The sequence below is a fragment of the Cupressus sempervirens genome, chromosome 11 (genome assembly GCF_028749045.1).
Source record: "Cupressus sempervirens isolate cs-2001-9-10 chromosome 11, ASM2874904v1, whole genome shotgun sequence".
Lineage (NCBI taxonomy): Eukaryota > Viridiplantae > Streptophyta > Pinopsida > Cupressales > Cupressaceae > Cupressus > Cupressus sempervirens.
Genome location: NC_143128.1, coordinates 594,676,378 through 594,696,732, shown reverse-complemented (window position 1 = coordinate 594,696,732; position 20,355 = coordinate 594,676,378). Strand labels below are relative to the sequence as shown.

Sequence of the window (20,355 nt, the reverse complement as noted above, 5' to 3'; positions counted from 1 at the left end):
CAATTTGTCTAATAATCATTCTATCGGGTCTAACTTTTTGAATCCATGAACTTTTAACAGTCATATAGGATGAATATTCCCTAATCAAAAAGTGATGGATTCCATTGCTTGCTCCCTGAATCAAGCTAATGCTGCTATTCTAAAATCTGTACTGAGCCAGAACAAATGACATAATGGGTACATATCAACACCAGATCCCAGACAAAGTCCTAGGCGTTTGACATAAACCTAAGAATTTGAGTAAACAGACATGGATCAAAAATATTCATCTAAAATCGGAATGTAACAATTAGAAACACTATAACTTATATAAGGGAACAACTTCAATACTCAGTACCATACAAACAGAATCAGTATCATATTAATGCTTCATTTTTTCATCTTATTTATTGATATCGTGTACAAGTTTACTGAAACAGATCTAGACAGTCACTGCATAGACATTTGCATCCAGGATCTCTATAACATATTTTTCTGAAAGATTAAAACATGGATTTGACTGCATTTCTCTCACCAGCACAAAATTTCAACTTCAATACTCAGTACTCTACAAACTATAGTGAATACCATACAAATGTTTTTCTTTTCTACCTTTCTTTATTGATATCATTAACAAATTTACTGAAATGGAACTCGACAGTCCCTACATGGATATGTGCAGCCAGGATCTCAGTGACACATTTTTCTCAAAGATTAAACATGACTTTGATTGCATTTCCCCCACCAGCACTAGTTTCAAAGGCTTCTTCCACTTCCTTTTGCGAAAAGCCAAATCGATGGGTGATCAAAGGTTTCACATCCACCTTTCCAGTTCTCAAGAATTCAAGACACAGAGGCCATGTGTTTTTGTAGCGGAAGACACCAATAACATCTACTTCCCTGTAATGAGGATAAGAACATCACAAAATATTAACTTAAATATATCTTTTGAAAGCTGCCAAAGCTAACAGACAATTCGCTAGTGATTCTAAATGAAACAATCAGTACAGCACATCTACTTCCTGGCAACAAGAAAACAAAATTTGAAGCTAAACAAATATCCTGGAGAGCCAAAGCTAACAGAAAATCTTGCTAGTGATTGTAAATGAAACACTAGATAAGATCTCCAGAATGTAATTTTAGGAAGACAATACCTTGCAGCAGCAGGAGTGAGTGGTACACTCATTTGAATATGACCCATTCCAATGAGGCATACCTTACCACCAGAACAAGTAGCCTTTAGTGATGTGGTCATGGTTTTTTCAAAACCAGCGCAATCAAATGTTACATGTATGTTTCCTCCCATTAAATGTTGTATCTGACTCACTTCTTCTTCAATATCCTTAAAAACAACCAGCGAGTTAGTAACAAGATGAAATCACCATATAGGCAGCAGCTGCCAAACACGAAAAAAATTCAAAATTACAAAAAAATTCTGGAGAATCATATACCTCCGCTTTCATGGAGACAAGAACAGTACCATCAGCTCCCAATGTTCTAGCCATAGATAAGCGTTGTTCATCCACATCAGCAATAATTATGTGTGGCACTCCAAATGCACGTGCAGATAACATTGTAACAAGACCAATAGGACCAGCCCCCATAATCAAGATGTTGGTTTCAGCGCATACAGAAGCACGTCGACAAGCATGAACTCCAACACTCAATGGCTCACACATTGCACCTTCCTCTAGACTTACATTGTCTGGCAGCTTGAAACACAAACTTGCAGGATGTACAACCTGGAATGCATAATGGGACAAAAAAATTAACGGTATTGGCATTAGCCATGTATCCAAAAGCAGGATAGTACTTCAAAGAAGCATATTGAAGATATATATCCTGTCTAACCAAGATGATACATGCAAGAAAAGAACATAGAAACCTAAGTCACAGGATATGTCGAATTTCATCCATGAAATTTGAATTTCAGCAAATTTTTACTCTTTCGAACATCATCTGAATTTTCAATGATATTTAATATGATATTATTTAGTTTAATTATTTAGCAATGTCAAACTATTTTGACAATTTTGTAGATATATTATTTATATTTAAAAATAAATAAATTTATATAAGGTAAAATTGTCAGAAAATTTTCCCGAAGTTTTACCCTTGCCGAATTTCATCCGAATATTTCGATCACCGAACTCGAGTTCAAATTCAAACCTTGTGACTTAGAAGTAACTATTCTCATCAGGATATCAACTTATACTAACCAAAAAGACCCTCCTTAATTGAGAGACCTAAATGTGCTAGAATACAGATTAAGCAATACTGCAGCAAGATTTTTATGATGCCCAGAATTGTTTTTTATAGTCCTTAAGTTCTTGGGAGAAAGCATTATTATCAAGGTTGCATGGGTACTCGTACCCACACCCCTGGTACTCGTACCCACGTACCCAAGTATCGGGTACACGTATCCCACGTACCGGGTACTCGGTGGAGAGCATCATAGCTAAGGACCTTGATTAAGATTCTGATTTTTTTTTGGGTTTTTTTATTTTTGTATTAGCTTGTTGTTTATCAAACTTAATTCAATACCAAAACAGTTTGAAGCTTTGATACTCATTAACAATAAACTTTATCACTGTTCAAGTCATAAGTTTATCATTTGCAATATGTCATTTTCATATGATTTAGGATCTTCTTGTTCATGTTTAAAGTCTGCCTTCTTTGTTATGTATCTAAGCATTTATCATGTATTATTATTTCAAACATATAGCAAATCTGAAACTGAAAACAATACATTACATTTGCAAACTTTATCACTATTCTTGTTTTCAAAAACCATTGTCATGACTCATAATTTCAGATTTTTTTATAAATATAAAAGTATAATTTTTAAATAAGTTTGACATAACCAAGTACCCCCGTCGCCTGTTATGAAAAATACTTTAAACATTAAACATTCAGCAATAGCATATATATATATATATATATATATATATATATATATATATATATATATATATATATATATATATATTTGACTTATGGCTCATATTTTCAAATTTCTTGTTTTGAATGCTCAATGTCATGATTCATGACATATATTTTGATTTTTATATTTTCTATAAAATATTAATTATATAGAAAAAAATTAGGCATACACACGTACCCCCGTCCCCTATTTTGAAAAATATGCGTACCCGTACCCGTTCCCGCACCCGTTCCCGTTCCCGTACCCACGTACCCGTGCAACCTTGATTATTATATTTTGATTCCCTAGTTAGGATATTCTGCTATAGGTTGTTCTAGTCAAAAGCTAAGATTTGAGGAATTCCATGAATCATAATTTATCTTGGCAAGTTAATCAGATGTAATAGTCATAGCCAAATTTTTATGTCAGGTCAAGGTTCATTGAACAGAGGTTGTGCTAAAAAAAGCTATAGGCACTGACTGGGTCTCTCGTGACAGAACCACTTCACAGCCTAATCATATGATCAGGGCATGTTCAAATTTGAAATCAATCATGAGAGAATACACTTAATTAATAATTGATACCAATATCTGCATGGAGAAACATCCTTGACTTCTATCATTATTAAAAAAAGAAGATTGAAAACAATTAACAGTGAGGAGAATCTCACCTAACCACACAAACTATTCTACACTGCCCTCGTATCATGTTGACAACATGAACAGTAAGGAAAATCAATGCTCCCTAAACATGCCACTCTACAAAATTCAAATTGAAGAATGATTCCACAAATATTTACAGAAAAAGTCTATACCAACATTGCAAATGACATCTGCATATAACAATTGAAATATATCCCTAACTCACTGCCAAAATTATGACGCAATTAATTCACTGCCAAAATGCTCATGTGATTGTCTCTGTTCAAAACTTCAAAGTATCTACTGATCTGTAGCTTATAAAAATTTAACAAGGTGTAACATTATGTACCACAAAAATCCAACTCTTGCACATGTAATTCATTATTGTCAGAGTATAATCAATAACTACAGTCAAAAGTATAATCGATGCCTACACACAGAGCATAACCGATTACTACAGTCTGAATATAATCTATAATTGTAGCACGTTGCAGAGACTCATTAACAGAGGAAATTGAGGTAACCTTATGAAAGATTTAAACTGATGTCAGTCTGATTAGAACTTAACAAATTTTAATTAGAAATGCAATTTTTTTTGCAAAATTCAATGAGGAGATGCATCTAATGAGTTAATGAATGAGTAAACAAAACAAACAAGCTCAGTTTAAATATATTTAAATGCAAGTACGGAACAAAATGGCATCCTCGTTTGAAAAATGCTGATGGCTGGTAGCCACAACCTAGTAAATACAAAATTGTCTTTGGAAAACTATAAGTAAATAAAAGTACAACATCAAAATGGTCTACATCTTCCTCTTTCCATTCCCAACAGCTCTAATAAAAACTACTGGACAGGTAGGAAGTCTAGTCTTAAAAGTTTGTTGTGCCTGTGCCTAAATCCCTTTGCACAACTATTGTTACTCGACTTATGCTATCAAACGCAACAGTAGACATTTTATACTAACTACATCATCCCCCCCACCCCCCACCAAAAAAAAAATCCATCTACCAAACAAGTATACATCAAGTAATATGCAAGAAGACTGATGACAAGACTGTAGATAATGACTTGTAATGCACAACTCAAAACTGCAGTGTACTCCAAAAATGAGTTCATCAAATATCTAACTATAGGGGGACCTACCAAGAAACAAGAATATGCATTCATTGGTAAATAGGGATTTGGGGACAACACCCTAGCAGCATCAAGCGGCAGCACCCGCAAAAGGGTCAAGGGATTTCCCCTAGGCATGCTCCCTGTTATGGTGTAAGGCGAAATCAAGGGGCAATGCCTCCACCACCAAGACTAAATTACCACCTTGAGAAGTTGAGAACCATACAAGCCTCTAGGTGCACAACATTTTCTTGAATTTTTAAGATGCTCTAGATCCCCACAAATCACCTTTCTTTTCCTTGAAACCCTTTTTTACCCCACAACAGCACTTGGCAACTTTAGAAACATAAAATGAGCTTCATATGGGCTTACAGTCCCCCCTTAGCAGACCGCACCCAATATTTAAACAACTTATCGCTGAAATCAGCAATAAGTTGTAATTTAAATCACAACTAATCAGTGATAAATTCAGCAATAAAGTTGTGTATTTTATTGCCAATATATTTGTGATATTTTAATCTATGAAATAATAATCAAGAGACATAATTTCTGCAGTTCCTAACAAGGAATCAAAATCTCTAATCAAGGGGCCTTCATCTATACAATTTCTCAAACAAAAATTCCTCAAAAACTCTCAATGTACCTTTTAAGTTCAGTTATATCAACATGAAGTACTGTTGCAATAAATTGCTCTATCTCCATAACCTCATTCATATTAAACAAACTAGTAAAGTCTGTGTTTTACTCACCTTCAGCAGCAACCTTTGTCCCACCTTATATCAACTTTCTCCATCCTCTATCAATTGCCATAATACCCATCAGTAAATCACCCTTCTCACTTCTTGGTTAGTTTTAGCAAAATAAACATGTTCATGCTTCTTACCATCTATGTCATCTACTAAACAAACCCTTGCATTGCTGCATACTTTTTCCATTACTCCTTGCAATGGCTTCAACTTCTGTTTCACTCCATTCTTCGTCAATGAGTATGTATTAGCATACCCATCATGCACTACTGTCCTATCAATTGTCAAGGCTTCCTTAAATAAACATGACAAACATTCATAGGCATAATATCACACATTATCTCACATAATACTTTCCAATATTGAGTTTTACCAAGGTTTGTTCGCTGACCAAAACTTTCATGGCATCTTGTAACCAAACTATCATATATGGATATGGGTGCTTCCTCCTCTCTAGCTGCAATTTATTCACCATCTCTTTGGAAACCAGAAATTTTGTGCTCCCATCATCAACGATAACATCACCAGACACCTGATGATGAGACCCCTGCTCCCCTGCCTGAATCTGGTTTGGAAGAATATGAACATGAAATCTGTGAGGCTCGGTATAGCTAGAGGAAAAAATGATCACATGGTTAAGGAAGTGAATCCCAGCAAGGTTGATCTCAGTGAACTTATTGATCCCCGAATGTTGATTCTCAGTGATTCCAGCAAAGAGTCGAATATGGATGTGCTCAACAATGCCCATAATAGCATGCTGGATAACTTCAGGTCCATCAAACAGCTGGTCCATGGGATCAACAATTTCAAGGATAGGATGATGGCCCTGGAAGGCAAAGTTAATTCTCAAAAGAACATTGTTGCTGACAAGCAGACCCTGGTATGGGATCCTCAACTGATATGGCAGTTTTCTGTACAGGCTGGAGGCTAAAATCCTGGAGTTGGACAACAAGGTAAATGGCATAGAGGACTCTGTGAAAGGTATTGCTAACCAGATCTACAGTATTCTTAAAGCGTCTAATGAACACATTAAGATTCTCTTAAGCAAGCTGGAGAATTCACCTGCAGAGAAGGCCATTATCAAAGTTCCTGATGATCAAGGTGCCACTGCCGATAGTAAAGATGGGCCAAGGAAGATGACCAAGTCTAATACCAAAAAGATGGCTTCTGCTGGTTCTACCGAGACTATGCAACTCAAAGATGTTGCGGGCAAGATGAACCAGCTAGAAATACAGGCTGCAGAGCTCCTCAAGAATATGGGCTAATGCCCTCTTTGGTCCCTCTGGTGTTGTCTGTTCCTTGGATTTCCTGTTGTTCTTTGCTTTACTTATGTTGTTGTCTTTTGTCTTTTTGTGGCTGGCCTTTGTTCGGTTGCTGGCCCAATCTGGTTTTGTTTCTGCTAGTTTCTATGGGCTGAATGGTTAAATCTTTCTGATGCAATGTACAGGATTTCAGGGGCCCTTCAAAACATGTTTTCTTAATCAAAAGCATTACATACTGTGTCTTGACACTTGCATCTTGTTCTAAACAGATTCTTTGTTTGAACTGATTCATTCAACAAATTCTCCTAGTGACTAACACTTTCATTTTCAGCATCCTCTGATTGTGAAGATTCAGCTTCCTCATTAACATTGGCAACTCTTGCTTTGCCTTCATTTCTCCTTTTTACATTTCCACATGTACATTCATATGCTTTGTGCCCTCATCCACATTTAGAACAAGTTATCTTGTAGTTTCCTCTTCCTCTTCCTCTTCCTCTAGAATATTGAGCACAGGGTTATGAAACATCTTTCCTTCAATTTTTATCACAGCCATGCTCTTTATTTTTCAGGTTTTTCAGATTTGAATTTTGAATCCTCATTCCCAATCTCCATATGATCTTCCCTCTTTCTTTTCTTCTCAGGCTCTTCCTCTTTCCTTGTTCTCAAATCTCTTGTTCAATCATTCTTCAATCTCCAAGGTAAACTAGTATGCATCTTCCATCATGTCAACTCTCACCAAAGCCATCTCTTCTTGTAAACTTGGCTTAAAGCCTTAAACCCATTAATGTAACAGTCTACTGTCTCTTCGTTGGACTTCGATTAACAAGTCCTGATCAAAATCCCATAGAAATCCTGTATATTCTTTCACTGTTTTTCCTCATTGTCTAACACTCGGATTCTTCTTTAACAAGCCTAGTTCATAGTCTAGTAAGTTAAATTGCCTTTTCATTTCAATCATTCGATCTCAATTTGTAATCTTGTCTTTAACTCTTCTTCCTCGTTCTAATTGCACCTCTCTACCACCAAATAGAGGCATGTCCCTTTAGCGTTGTCTTTGCAAATATCACCCTGCTATGGTCTTCTACTTTCTTTAACACAAACTACTCTTTATTGTCATTTATCCAGTCAATTAGTTCTTCTGGATTCACGGTGCCCACTGGATGTACGAATATCAATATTGTTCTTTTTCCCATTCTTGGCAATACCCTCACCAAAGGATCATTCAAACCGGCCGCTGCTGTTTCACCATTTGTATCATTGTCATTTTCTGTAGCTTCATCGTCTCCACCCTCACACTCTCTCCTTTGAGCAAAACCTCTTCTAATTTATTCTTGTAATGCTTCGACTTGCCTTTTCAGGGCTCTGAAATCTTCAACATGAACAGCATCAGGAGGATTTCTACCTCCACTTCTAACTCGTCCTCTACCCCAACCACGCATGGCCCCTCTTGCATACATTTTTCACAGCACCCACAAGCTAAATCCAGGTGGAAACTGCCTCTCTCACATGATCTGCCTGCACACTCAAAATTAACCCACTTTCATAATGATAATACTGATGTAAGAACAAAATCAGCCTCCTACCTGCAACTTCAAAATCAACACAGACTCTATTCTTCCACAATGTGGGCATAGTTAAAAAGAAAATTAAATTATATATCAACCAAATACAACATAAAAGCTGCAACTTCGACTAGTGTTCTTCTGCATCTTATCCATATGAACACTGCTCAATAGCTGAAAATCCCAATCCCATGTTCTCAAGAGTTAAAACAAACCCGACTTCCCTCTTTGCCACAAACAGCCTAGGCTCTCCAGGGAATTATACCTCTAATTTTGCCTCTGTCAAAGCTTCACACAGCTCCCTACAATAAATCCTTGCCACACTTTTTTGTTCTTTTCTCTACTACGCAGGTCTTTCTCCTGTGTGCTCTCTGTTGCCTCGTTTCTTGCTCTTCTATTGATGCAGGAGCATTTTGCATGGGAAAATTAAATTTTTTTATTTTTTTTAAAAATTGTGGAGGAGAGAGAAAGTGATGAAAATAGAAGGAAAAATAATTTTAAAATAAAATAAAGGAAAAAGGAGAAAAGAGGAATTTCTATTTTCAAGGTGCATAGGTGGCGTAAATAGAAAAATAAGAAAAATAGTTGTCATTCCATTAATCGAGGTGTGTAGGTGGAAATTCTAGAAGGTTTTGGATAAATCATGTATTTAATATTTGTTGGGTGCTTAGTTGTATTTGGGTGGGAATTTAATATTTATTTAAAGGTAGTTGTATTTACCTTTTATCCCACATTGGTTGTGTTTGTAATGTCTTGGGTTAGAAGTACCTATTTAAACAAGGCTTATTATCATTTGTAATCAAGTTCGGAAATAGAAGCTCTTCAAGTGTAAGCTCTTGTAGTGAAGCTCTTCTATTGTAATCTCTTGTAAGGAAGCTCCCAAGTTGTAGTGAACAAGCTTTTTTTGTAAGCTCTTCTAGTTGGAAGTCCTTAGTGAGGAAGCTCTCTTATATTGTAAGAGAATGTAATCTCTTCTAATGAATTTTCAAGTATTAATGGATGCTTTATGAAGCATTTTGTCGTCTCTCTATCTCCATATTGTTGCATTTTTGGTTGTGAGTTGGTACGGGTGGTGTTGGCCCTTCATCAGTGGTATCAGAGCATACATTTGTCAGTTGTAGCAGAGCAGTACTACATCAGTGGTATCAAAGCAGGAGTTCCTGAGCGTGCGGACAAATCACCGAACGTGAGGCAGTTTGCACCAGGACCTTGAGTTGGGTGAAGTTTGTGAAGAAGTTCTTGATTGTGTAGACAGAGCGCCGACTGTGAGGCAGTTTGCATGAGGTTCTTGTTTTGGACGAGATTTGTCTTCTGAAGACTTGATTATGGAGAAGAGAAAGAAGAAGATGACTTTTGTGATTGGATGGATTCTGAGGATTCCTCGACTTGAGAAATTTAGAGCAAGAAATCAACAATCATTGCTAGTTGATTTGCAGAAGCAAGTGAATGAATTAGAAGCTGAGTTGCAGAAACGAAGAGCATGTCACCAGAAAAGAGATGTTGATAATTCCTTGGATGTGGAAAAGAAAGATGATCCAGTGGAAGAGCAAGAGGATGCAGAGAAAATTATTTGCGAACCTAAAGTTGAAGAAGATGAACGAGAAGAGGAAAAGCATGAAGATGACAAGATTTATGAACCTAAAATAGATCAAGATGATTTGAAGATTGCAGCAATGGAGGAAACATATAGTGCCTTCGTTGGAGATCAAGCAAGTGAAGTAGTTACATGCATTGTTGACGACATGAAAGAGGCAAGTAAAGATGACTATGTCAATGAGGTAAATTCTTATGAATCATGGGATGTTGTCTTTGATATGAGTTTGAAAGATATTGATGATGGTTTGCATGAGGATTTTGTTAGTCATGTGTGGTATGCAAAGAAAGATTGGTATGGTGTTGCTGGGTTGATTACATGTGTGATTAGTTCAACAAGATTCGATGAGGATGAGATTTATACTTGGCCAGAGTTCATTGCAAAGGAGAAATTTCAGCAACAGACACTTGTTCTAGCTAGGTGTTGGAAAAGAAGAAAGAAGGAAATATATCGGCACTGGATACTTGTTCCAGCAATGTGTTGGAGGAAGAGGAAAAAAAATTTTGTTAGCAATGGCTACTTCATTTTGTGAATCTGTATTCACAAAATTTTTCCTACCATGGGAGTCGGATGCAGGAGCATCATGCATCAGCAAAAAAAAAAAAATGTGAAAAATTTGCATGTTGGTTTTCTTGTCCCTGTTGAGGTGGAAGCTTGTGGTGAAGATGAAGATGGTTGTATATCTTTCTTTTGGCGTCAAAGTGTGGGACACACTTTTCTATCTACCAAGGGAGTCTGATGCAGGAGCATCTTGCATGGGAAAATTAAATTTAGAAAAAAAAAAAAAGAGCAAAAAAAAAAGGAAAAAAAAAAAAAAAAATTGTGGAGGAGAGAGAAAGTGACGAAAATAGAAGGAAAAATAATTTTAAAATAAAATAAGGGAAAAAGGAGAAAAAGAGGAATTTCTATTTTCAAGGTGCATAGGTGGCGTAAATAGAAAAATAAGAAAAATAGTTGTCATTCCATTAATCGAGGTGTGTAGGTGGAAATTCTAGAAAGTTTTGGATAAATCATGTATTTAATATTTGTTGGATGCTTAGTTGTATTTGGGTGGGAATTTAATATTTATTTAAAGGTAGTTGTATTTACCTTTTATCCCACATTGGTTGTGTTTGTAATGTCTTGGGTTAGAAGTACCTATTTAAGCAAGGCTTATTATCATTTGTAATCAAGTTCGGAAATAGAAGCTCTTCAAGTGTAAGCTCTTCTAGTGAAGCTCTTCTATTGTAATCTCTTGTAAGGAAGCTCCCAAGTTGTAGTGAACAAGCTTTTTTTGTAAGCTCTTCTAGTTGGCAGTCCTTAGTGAGGAAGCTCTTTTATATTGTAAGAGAATGTAATCTCTTCTAATGAATTTTCAAGTATTAATGGATGCTTTATGAAGCATTTTGTCATCTCTCTATCTCCATATTGTTGCATTTTTGGTTGTGAGTTGGTACGGGTGGTGTTGGCCCTTCATCAGTGGTATCAGAGCATATATTTGTCAGTGGTAGCAGAGCAGTACTACATCATCTATGCAGCCCCTATCATACTATCACAGGCCTCTTGGTTCCTCTCTGTAGCCTCTTCTCTTTCCTTTCAATACAGCCTCCTCCACTCACACTGCTCCTCTACCCCAACCATGCGTGGCCCCTCTTGCATACATTTTTCACAGCACCCACAAGCTAAATCCAGGTGGAAACTGCCTCTCTCAGATGATCTGCCTGCACACTCAAAATTAACCCGCTTTCATAATGGTAATACTGATGTAAGAATAAAATCAGCCTCCTACATGCAACTTCAAAAATCAACAGAGACTCTATTCTTCCACAATGTGGGCATAGTTAAAATAAAATAAAATTATATATCAACCAAATGCAACATAAAAGCTGCAACTTCGACTAGTGTTCTTCTGCATCTTATCCATATGAACACTGCTCAATAGCTGAAAATCCCAATCCTCTGTTCTCAAGAGTTAAAACAAACCCGACTTCCCTCTTTGCCATAAACAGCCCAGGCTCTCCAGGGAATTTTGCCTCTGTCAAAGCTTCGCACAGCTCCCTACAATAAATCCTTACCATGCTTTTTTGTTCTTTTCTCTACTATGCAGGTCTTCCTCCTGTGCTCTTTCTGTTGCCTCGTTTCTTGCTCTTCTATGCAGCCCCTATCATACTATCACAGGCCTCTTCTTTCCTCTCTGTAGCATCTTCTCTTTCCTTTCAATGCAGCCTCCTCCACTCACACTGCTCCTCTACCCCAACCACGCGTAGCCCCTCTTGCATGCATTTTTCACAGCACCCACAAGCTAAATCCAGGTGGAAACTGCTTCTCTCACATGTTCTGCCTGCACACTCAAAATTAACCCGCTTTCATAATGATAATACTGATGTAAGAACAAAATCAGCCTCCTACCTGCAACTTCAAAAATCAACAGAGACTCTATTCTTCCACAATGTGGGCATAGTTAAAAGAAAATTAAATTATATATCAACAAATTGCAACATAAAAGCTGCAATTTCGACTAGTGTTCTTCTGCATCTTATCCATATGAAGACTGCTCAATAGCTGAAAATCCCAAACCTCTGTTCTCAAGTGTTAAAACAAACCCGACTTCCCTCTTTGCCATAAACAGCCTAGGCTCTCCAGGGAATTATATCTCTAATTTTGCCTCTGCCAAAGCTTCACAAAGCTCCCTACAATAAATCCTTGCCACACTTTTTTGTTCTTTTCTCTACTATGCAGGTCTTCCTCCTGTGCTCTTTCTGTTGCCTCGTTTCTTGCTCTTCTATGCAGCCCCTATCATACTATTGCAGGCCTCTTGGTTCCTCTCTGTAGCCTCTTCTCTTGCCTTTCAATGCAGCCTCCTCCACTCACACCGCCAGCTCCTTCCGATCCTAGGTAGCCCTATTTCCCTAATACCAACCATACATTACTTACTTTTCCTTTAGCAACTTCCCCTACCTCCTCTTCCTTTTCATTAATGAAATCTGCAATCTTTTTACTTATTTTAGAGGATTTTAATCCTCATAAGATGGTGCCCAATATGGAATTCAGCACCATCCAGCAAGACGTCAAAAAGCTCTTATAACTTATAAACTTGGAAAACAAAGGAATCTTCTTTTTTTAAAAGAAATAAACAATTTCACCATCAAAAGTCCAGATTTTGATACATTTTAAATATTCCTTCTATCTCTTTTGAGGATGAGAATTTAATGCTCCATAATAGTCACAATTTCCCCTTCATTTCTATTTCAATGCTCACCCCTTCTGCACATGGATGCCCCTGCATCATACTTAGGCTATAATATTATACTATAATGGCAATGTAATATTCTAGATTTGATTGTGTAGAATTTTTTTATTATCAAAGTTTTGGATCAAACTCGGGATGCCAGAGAGCAAAAAGGATAAAACTATAATGTCATTTACAAACAACAATTTTTCGGCCATTACAAAAACTCTATGAATACTGACAAAGTTACCTGAAGACCACAAAATGTGAATTAAGGGTACAACTGCATAATTAGACATGATTAATTTAAAAACTCGTGCTGCTCCAGTGCATTCATTTCTGATCTACCAAATTAGACTCTGAAATGACTTGGGATCTATATACCCAAAACCAAAGAAGCAGTACATCATTCAAGTATAAACAAGGGAACACCGTGTATTTTCAGGGATGGGATTAATTGAACTTTCCTTTTTCAATGATTTTATTTCTGATCTACATAATAAGAGTCTGTCATAAAAACGTGTGATAGATTTAGTATTTACCTAAAAGGAAACAAGCAATGCAGCCATAAAACTAAATCAAGTAAACTTCTCACCGAGAGACAAAGAAAGCATAAGAAAAGTGAGGAATAAATAAACCTGATTGGCCAAGGAACCATGCACTGGAGGTGTTGCAAAGAACTTCATGTCTGGACACAAATTATAAGAACCCTCTCTGCAGTAATTGCACAGCCAGCATGAAACTCCTGGCTCCAGAGCAACTCGATCACCAGCAACCAGATGTTTCACTTCACTACCCACTTCTTCGATAACTCCTGCACATTCATGCCCGATCACCATGGGTTCTTTCACAATGAAATCGGCCAACCGGAAATGCTGCAACCAAATGAGTATTACATTTTACTATTGATATTTCTAAACTATAATGTTGATTAAAAAAGCAAAAATAAACCACAGAAGCCATAAACATCAAAACATCCTTCTGCAAGCAACCTAATTTTATAATAAATGCTCATAAACAAGTGAGAACTTATATCAAATATGTTTGGAGCATATCTACTTCATTCTTGGACTCTACTCAAGCAGCTAAGCTGCATAAAACTACTACAATAACCAGTTGCTAAAACATTTTTGGACTTCACCTATGTAACTAAGCTGCAAAACAATATTTCCACAACTAGCTATTCAAACATTTTCATTCTTGGACTCGATCGCAATCATAAACTAAATAAGAGCATTGGCATTGAAAAAAAAAATCTCTTAAAATTCTTTCCCACACGAAAATAGGCCATCACAGAGATTTTCATTTGCGCTTATACAGTGAAGTAAGGATATAATTAATTATCATAATCAATACTTAAAATAAAGCCCTTCCTTCTTTTACATTGCTTTTCTCAATTGAAATCTCTCAATCATATAGTCTGTGTGATCTTACAACAAAAATCTGACAATCTAACTTGCCCTCTCCGGATGCACAAACTCAACTAAGAATGAAATGAATTATATTTAGTTATGACCGTTTTACCCCACTATAATGCAATCAATATTTGATTACTGCTAAAAAAAATTTAAAAATTCACAAGCAATACCGACGAACTCAATATTGTCATGGGTACTAAATCTATTCCGAATAGACTCATTTAAAGTTGATGGGTACTAAAAAATATGAACCTTGAGATAGTGTACATCACTGCCACAGATACCCACAGCCTTCATGCGGACTCTTGCATCATGAGGACCTGCAGAAACACCACCCAAATCCATGTCATTAATTACCAAGAATTGTAGAAAGATTTGGATCTTATCACAAAGGAGAATCTTGGAATTAAATTACCAAGGGGAGGAAGTTTAAACGGCTGAATGCGGAGAGTATTGATCCCACACAGCCAGGCAGCCATATTCTCTGTAACGTCTTCTCCATTTCGACCCTCCGTCTCAGACTTGCCTCCCTTGCCCATCAAATCTGCTTATCTGTAACCTGAAGAAAGAACTATTGCTGTATCGGAAAAATCCTTCGAGGATAGATTTTCTTTTCTAAACACCAGTGAATGGGTAAGTAAGAAACAAGAAGCAGAGATAATATCTATGGATATGGAGGAATATGTGGGATCAACATCCGTAACAAATAAATATCTTTGGATTGAAGATAAGGTCGGATTTCTAAATACAGCCGCATTGGAAATTCGAGAAGGCCCGATTGCCACTCAAGTTTCTCTCATTTTGATGTGTGTGGCAGCTTATGTTTGTTATTAGTTCCTGCCGTATGGCAGGATACTATAGCATCCAAGTGGATGCAAATTTTCAATAAGTTTTGACCAATTGAAATGTTTTATATATGCATTCCAACCTAGTTTCATAATGTTTTTGAATTCATGCCATTATTTTCATTTATAAGAACATGTTAAATTCAAATTTCTTATTGGCTGTTGTGGTGAACAGTAGGGTATTGAGCTTTTTCCATTGTATTAAAAAATGAATTTGTGGCAATGCTGACGGATGGATGGAACATAGCAATAGTGATTTCATTAATATTATTCACCTATCTTTGAACAATATCTGGCCAATTTTGACAACATTTGATCTAACATTAAATAAGCGTATTGTCAATGACATGTTTTTCTTTGTAGTATTTATTGCTTGGCTTTATGTTTCGTCAATTGTCTTATCTGAACCACTATGCTTAGCCAATTCCCAGATCTAAATCTTTAGGAAATCCACCGTATTTTGATTTGGATTTATACTGTGCACTGTATAGGTGTCATATTGTCAGCAAAGATGTCAGTTTTGGGAGAAAATGTGGTCACAATTCTTTGGTCTGTCTTTTACTCATTGTCTTGGGGAATGTTTTCCGGCTGTCTGTCGACTGCATTTAATTGGATTCTTCAATTCTGGTCATCTAAAGTTCCTATTTATTAGTAATTGTTGATTTCGGAGGCATCGGGAAAATTGGACAGTCCCTTCTGTATGCTTCTGAGAAGTAGTTTTGTTGCAGAAAACAGGTATGTTTTTCTCCTTCTGTGATGTATTTTGCTTAAGATTTTGTTGCAGAGAATAGGTATGTTTTTCATTTGTTGATACTGCTTCCTTCACTACTTTTTCTAGAAAATTGTTTCAGGTTTGATATGCGTTCTGTGTGTATAGATGGCTTATCTTTCTATTTACTCTTCAATATTGGTTTGGCCTTTTGGTAGCTCGTCTTCTCATATTTGTGAGGATTTGAGCGTGCCTGATAGAGGCCTATATTTTAGCAAGCTCTGTTGAGTCGCTATATTTAGGCAAAAGTTCTTTCCTACGAGCAAATGTTGTTCTGCAAAATCTGTACCAAACAACAACAAGAACAAATCGATCAATAAACAAGCGAATCTAGGTATATACATAATTCATTTCTATTTAGTCTTTGTGTTCTTCTAAAATCAAAAAATTATTGATCCAAACCTGCAAAAGTGACGTTTTTGTCGGCAGCCATGATTCTCGTCTTGCCTCCAATGTAACAGAGCTCTCCATCGGCTTGGCGAGGAATGATTTTCCCTCCATAGCTCTACAAATACTTCACGCAATTCGACCCTGAGCAATCTTTGAATTTGACGAAAGATTGATCATCGAACACAAAGGCCATCGGCGAGAAAGCCCGAATAGGGTAGAACTAACCTGGGGTCCTTCCTCCCTTTCCTCTCCACCCACGGTTGAGTGAGCTCTATGGGGCCAGAACAACAACTAAAAACCCAAAAAATGCATCCAATAGGTTGGTATTGTGCAGCAACTCCATAGAATATGGATCCCCATATTGCGTGCTCAAGAAAGATTGAGGAAGCTGTAGTGGCCAGTGTAGAGCTGGCTCAAAAACACGAGCATGCATAAGTCATGCCGCTTCACCTGGCCCTTGCTCTGATGGAGGATGATTATGGGCTAGTGAAACAAAGCATTTTGTCTGCGTGCCCTTATCTGCCTCTTGTGGAGATGAATCACTGGAATCCGTTAGGAATGAGCGTCGATCATCTCAAAATATTTTACAAACCCCCTTCATATTTGAATTAAAACTGAGAACCCAGTTAAAAAAAATTCAAAGTCTTTTAACCCATATGAATTGGAGATCAGTTAAACCCAATTCCCCGTTGAAATGCCCAAATTCAGAAAGAGTCCTTACCACTTGGTGCTGGAACAAGCATAGGCTGTGGAGCAGATGTTACTATGTACTGGAACAATTTACCTTCTTCAGCTGAACACACCAAAACACTGATGGAGAATGAGATAGCGTATGAGAAGCTATCAGAGAATGAAAAGCACAATTAAATGGGTAACCATTCCTCTTGTCAACACCTGCTTCGGAGACCTGGATGACAAATGGGAGACATGAATATGGACGAACAATATTCAATGTCAAACGCAGAAGAACATATTTGCAGAACCATCATGTTTTAAATTTATCATAGCCAGATAAATGCCAACCGACTCCAACCATTAATGAATGTTAATTAATTCCCAACAATTAAAGACAAATGCAAAGATTTAACTGGCATAGACATACTATGTCAGGGGTATTTATTTGTTCATAGCTATTAATAAATATCGGCCCCTATGCCTTTGTCCTATTTTCTTTTGGAAAATTTAATTTATTCCTCGCCTAAATTGACCATAGTCACTGGAATGTCAAATAAACAGTATTTTATATATTGTTGAATTCTTCCAAAACTTTGTCTACCTATTGTTGCAATATTGATTGATTTATTTTGTGAACCACCCACTGTGCTATTAATCTTATTAGTTATCAACTGTGCTGTGAATTTATTGGCCACCCATTTTGTTTTTAATTAGAAAACAATGTTAATTATGAAGTTCGGAGCTCTGAACGCTATGTGGCTTGGACATTTATGACTTTTAATTTGCCAGTCATGTGAGCTCTTTCTATTAGGTTGATATGTACTTTCATGATTCTTATATTTTGTGTTTTGACATTAGATTTTGCACTGGCCAAAGCTCATGGGTTTTATTTGTTATATTGCGGTATCTCCTCAGCTTAGGAATATTTTTACATCGGTTATAGCTCTTTTCCTAGGGAATTTACCCATGTGTACCTCAATAAGCATCTCCAATTAGATTACAATTTGAAAGTAAAAAAATATTTGTACCGAAAACTATTAGCATGAAGAGTTTTTAAGATTGAAAAAAAAAATAGAGGGATAATGTTTTTTAGATAGATAAAAGGTCTAAGGCAAAAACTTTTTATTAAATAGTTTAAATTCAAGAGTCCTCCTTCTAGTCGAGGAGCTTAATACCACTTACAAAATTTATTAAAAAACACATATAATTGATGATTATAATCAGTGAAAAGATTAAAAGACAATAAATTATAAATGACAGCTTAAATTGTGACTTTTTGAAATAACATAACACATGGATTTATTGAGTAAATAACACATGGATTTATTTAGTATTTTCCAAAACTACTCGAGTTTGCAACGTGCATTTTATAATTTTGTTTGAATTTTTAAATTTTAGGTCAACCATGTCACTTCTCTTGAAAGTGTTTATTCATTTTGAATATGTGACAGATATTGTGTTATCAAAATGTCTGAACGAATTTATATTCCAAGTCCGGGTCCTCGGTGGGATTGTCCAATCATTGGTGCAATTCAGTCTACAACTTTGGAGCATGTATTTGTCATAGAATGCAGAAATGTTGAGAAAGCATTACGCAATGTGCTTGGTGAAGAATTCTTGGAAAATAAATCTGGGAGAACAACTTATGTAGATATTGTTTCTAAATTCCTCACCAATTGCATGGATCTTTTAAAAAATTCTGAAATTGTAAAGAAAATGGCAAATGCGTATGTGAAGCCTTGTTTCAAACCTCTTGAAGACTGTGATGCATACATCAATGCATATGTTATAGAGATGAGTACTAGCCTCATAGGTGGCTTGTTCTCTCTTGAATCTTTGAGCTCTTGTGATGTTACGACTTGTGTTTATTATTCCCTGAAAATTGCAACAAGTAGTAAGTACAAGCCTCTAGTGGACCATGCATTGCTTGCTCACCAAACTCATTTCTGTGAGCTTAGTGCATCAAGAATCTCAGATGTTTGCAATGCAATGATACTTTTGCAACTACATATTTCTCCTCCTGTAATTTCACCTTATGTAAGCACCATTTGCTCAACAAAACCTCAACCTGCTGGGGATGTTATATAACCTATTACACATTCATCCATATGGAATTGTAGTAGATGAGCATATTATCCTTATATGTACATAGTAAACAACATATGCAATGGATAAATGAAAATGTTTCATAACTTTTGCAATAAAAATACATATAATTATCTTGTTATCAATGCATCATATTTATTTTGATTTAGATTATCACAATGTATAAGTCATAAACCAAATTAATCGAATATTGAAAAAGTGATATGAGCCATATTTGTACTATATTTTTTTACAAGTTAATATTATTAGTTCCTTCCATATGGCAGGATACTATAGCATTCAAGTAGATGCAAATTTTCAATAAGTTTTGACCAATTGAAATGTTTTATATATGCATTCCAACCTAGTTTCATAATGTTTTTGAATTCAGGCCATTATTTTAATTTATAAGAACATGTAAAATTCACATTTCCCATTGGCTGTTGTGGTGAACAGTAGGGTATTGAGCTTTTTACATTGTATTTAAAAAATGAATTTGTGGCAATGCTGGCGGATGGATGAAATTTATAGAAAGTTTGTTATTCTTTATATATTGTAGAATTTTTGGTTTAGTAATCTTTATGAAAATAAATATAATACATTTGTAAGAAATGATTTTGTGAACTATGTAATTAATTGTTCTTCTCTTTCTCTTTGTCAACTGCAAAGGTCGTGAAAGAGACATTGAAGGTTGTCAAACTGGAAGAACATCTCAGAAACAATTGATAATTAACTAGTATGTTTCCATCCTTTTATGCTCACAAAATTGTACTATCACATGTCAATGAATTAAAATGCATTTATAATTTGTGGTTTCTCAAATATTTGCAATGCATTTATATTCCTTGAATTAAACCAAAACTTGATCAATTTAATGTACATTTCCTCGTTTTCTTTTATCATCTTTGTTCTTGCCCTCATCATTATTTTCCCCATCTTTTCTCTTTTCCATCTTTTCTTGGTCAGTATTTCTCTTTTTCTTCTCATAGTTCTTTTGTTTACCATTATGTTTACCCTTCTTATCGTCTTCCTTTTTTTTTGTCTTTCTCCTCAATCTTGTCTTGCTTTTCCTTGTTGATTGTGTTTTCCCTTTTTAGCATCCTTGTCCTTTTCCTTCTGTCACTTATCTTTATCCACAGCCTGA

The 20,355-nt window shown here is 36.0% G+C and overlaps 1 protein-coding gene across 1 annotated transcript; it reads right to left on the bottom strand.

Moving 5' to 3' along the window:
- Positions 1–356: 356 nt before the first annotated feature.
- On the bottom strand, positions 357–15,082 carry LOC149531066 (sorbitol dehydrogenase-like). The gene is made up of 6 exons (XM_089810590.1): positions 14,863–15,082; positions 14,700–14,767; positions 13,668–13,904; positions 1,431–1,721; positions 1,134–1,321; positions 357–879 (listed from the first exon to the last, which is right to left on the bottom strand). Exons 1-6 carry the CDS (start codon positions 14,984–14,986, stop codon positions 687–689), a joined length of 1,101 nt encoding a protein of 366 aa, XP_089666716.1. The 5' UTR covers positions 14,987–15,082; the 3' UTR covers positions 357–686.
- Positions 15,083–20,355: the final 5,273 nt, after the last annotated feature.

Coding starts and splice junctions, on each gene's coding strand:
- LOC149531066 (XM_089810590.1), bottom strand. CDS start 14,986: ATGGGCAAGGGAGGCAAGTCTGAGACGGAGGGTCGAAATGGAGAAGAC. Junction 14,768..14,862: donor GTTTAAACTTCCTCCCCTTG/GTAATTTAATTC, acceptor GTGTTTCTGCAG/GTCCTCATGATGCAAGAGTC. Junction 880..1,133: donor CTCACTCCTGCTGCTGCAAG/GTATTGTCTTCC, acceptor TCCTCATTACAG/GGAAGTAGATGTTATTGGTG.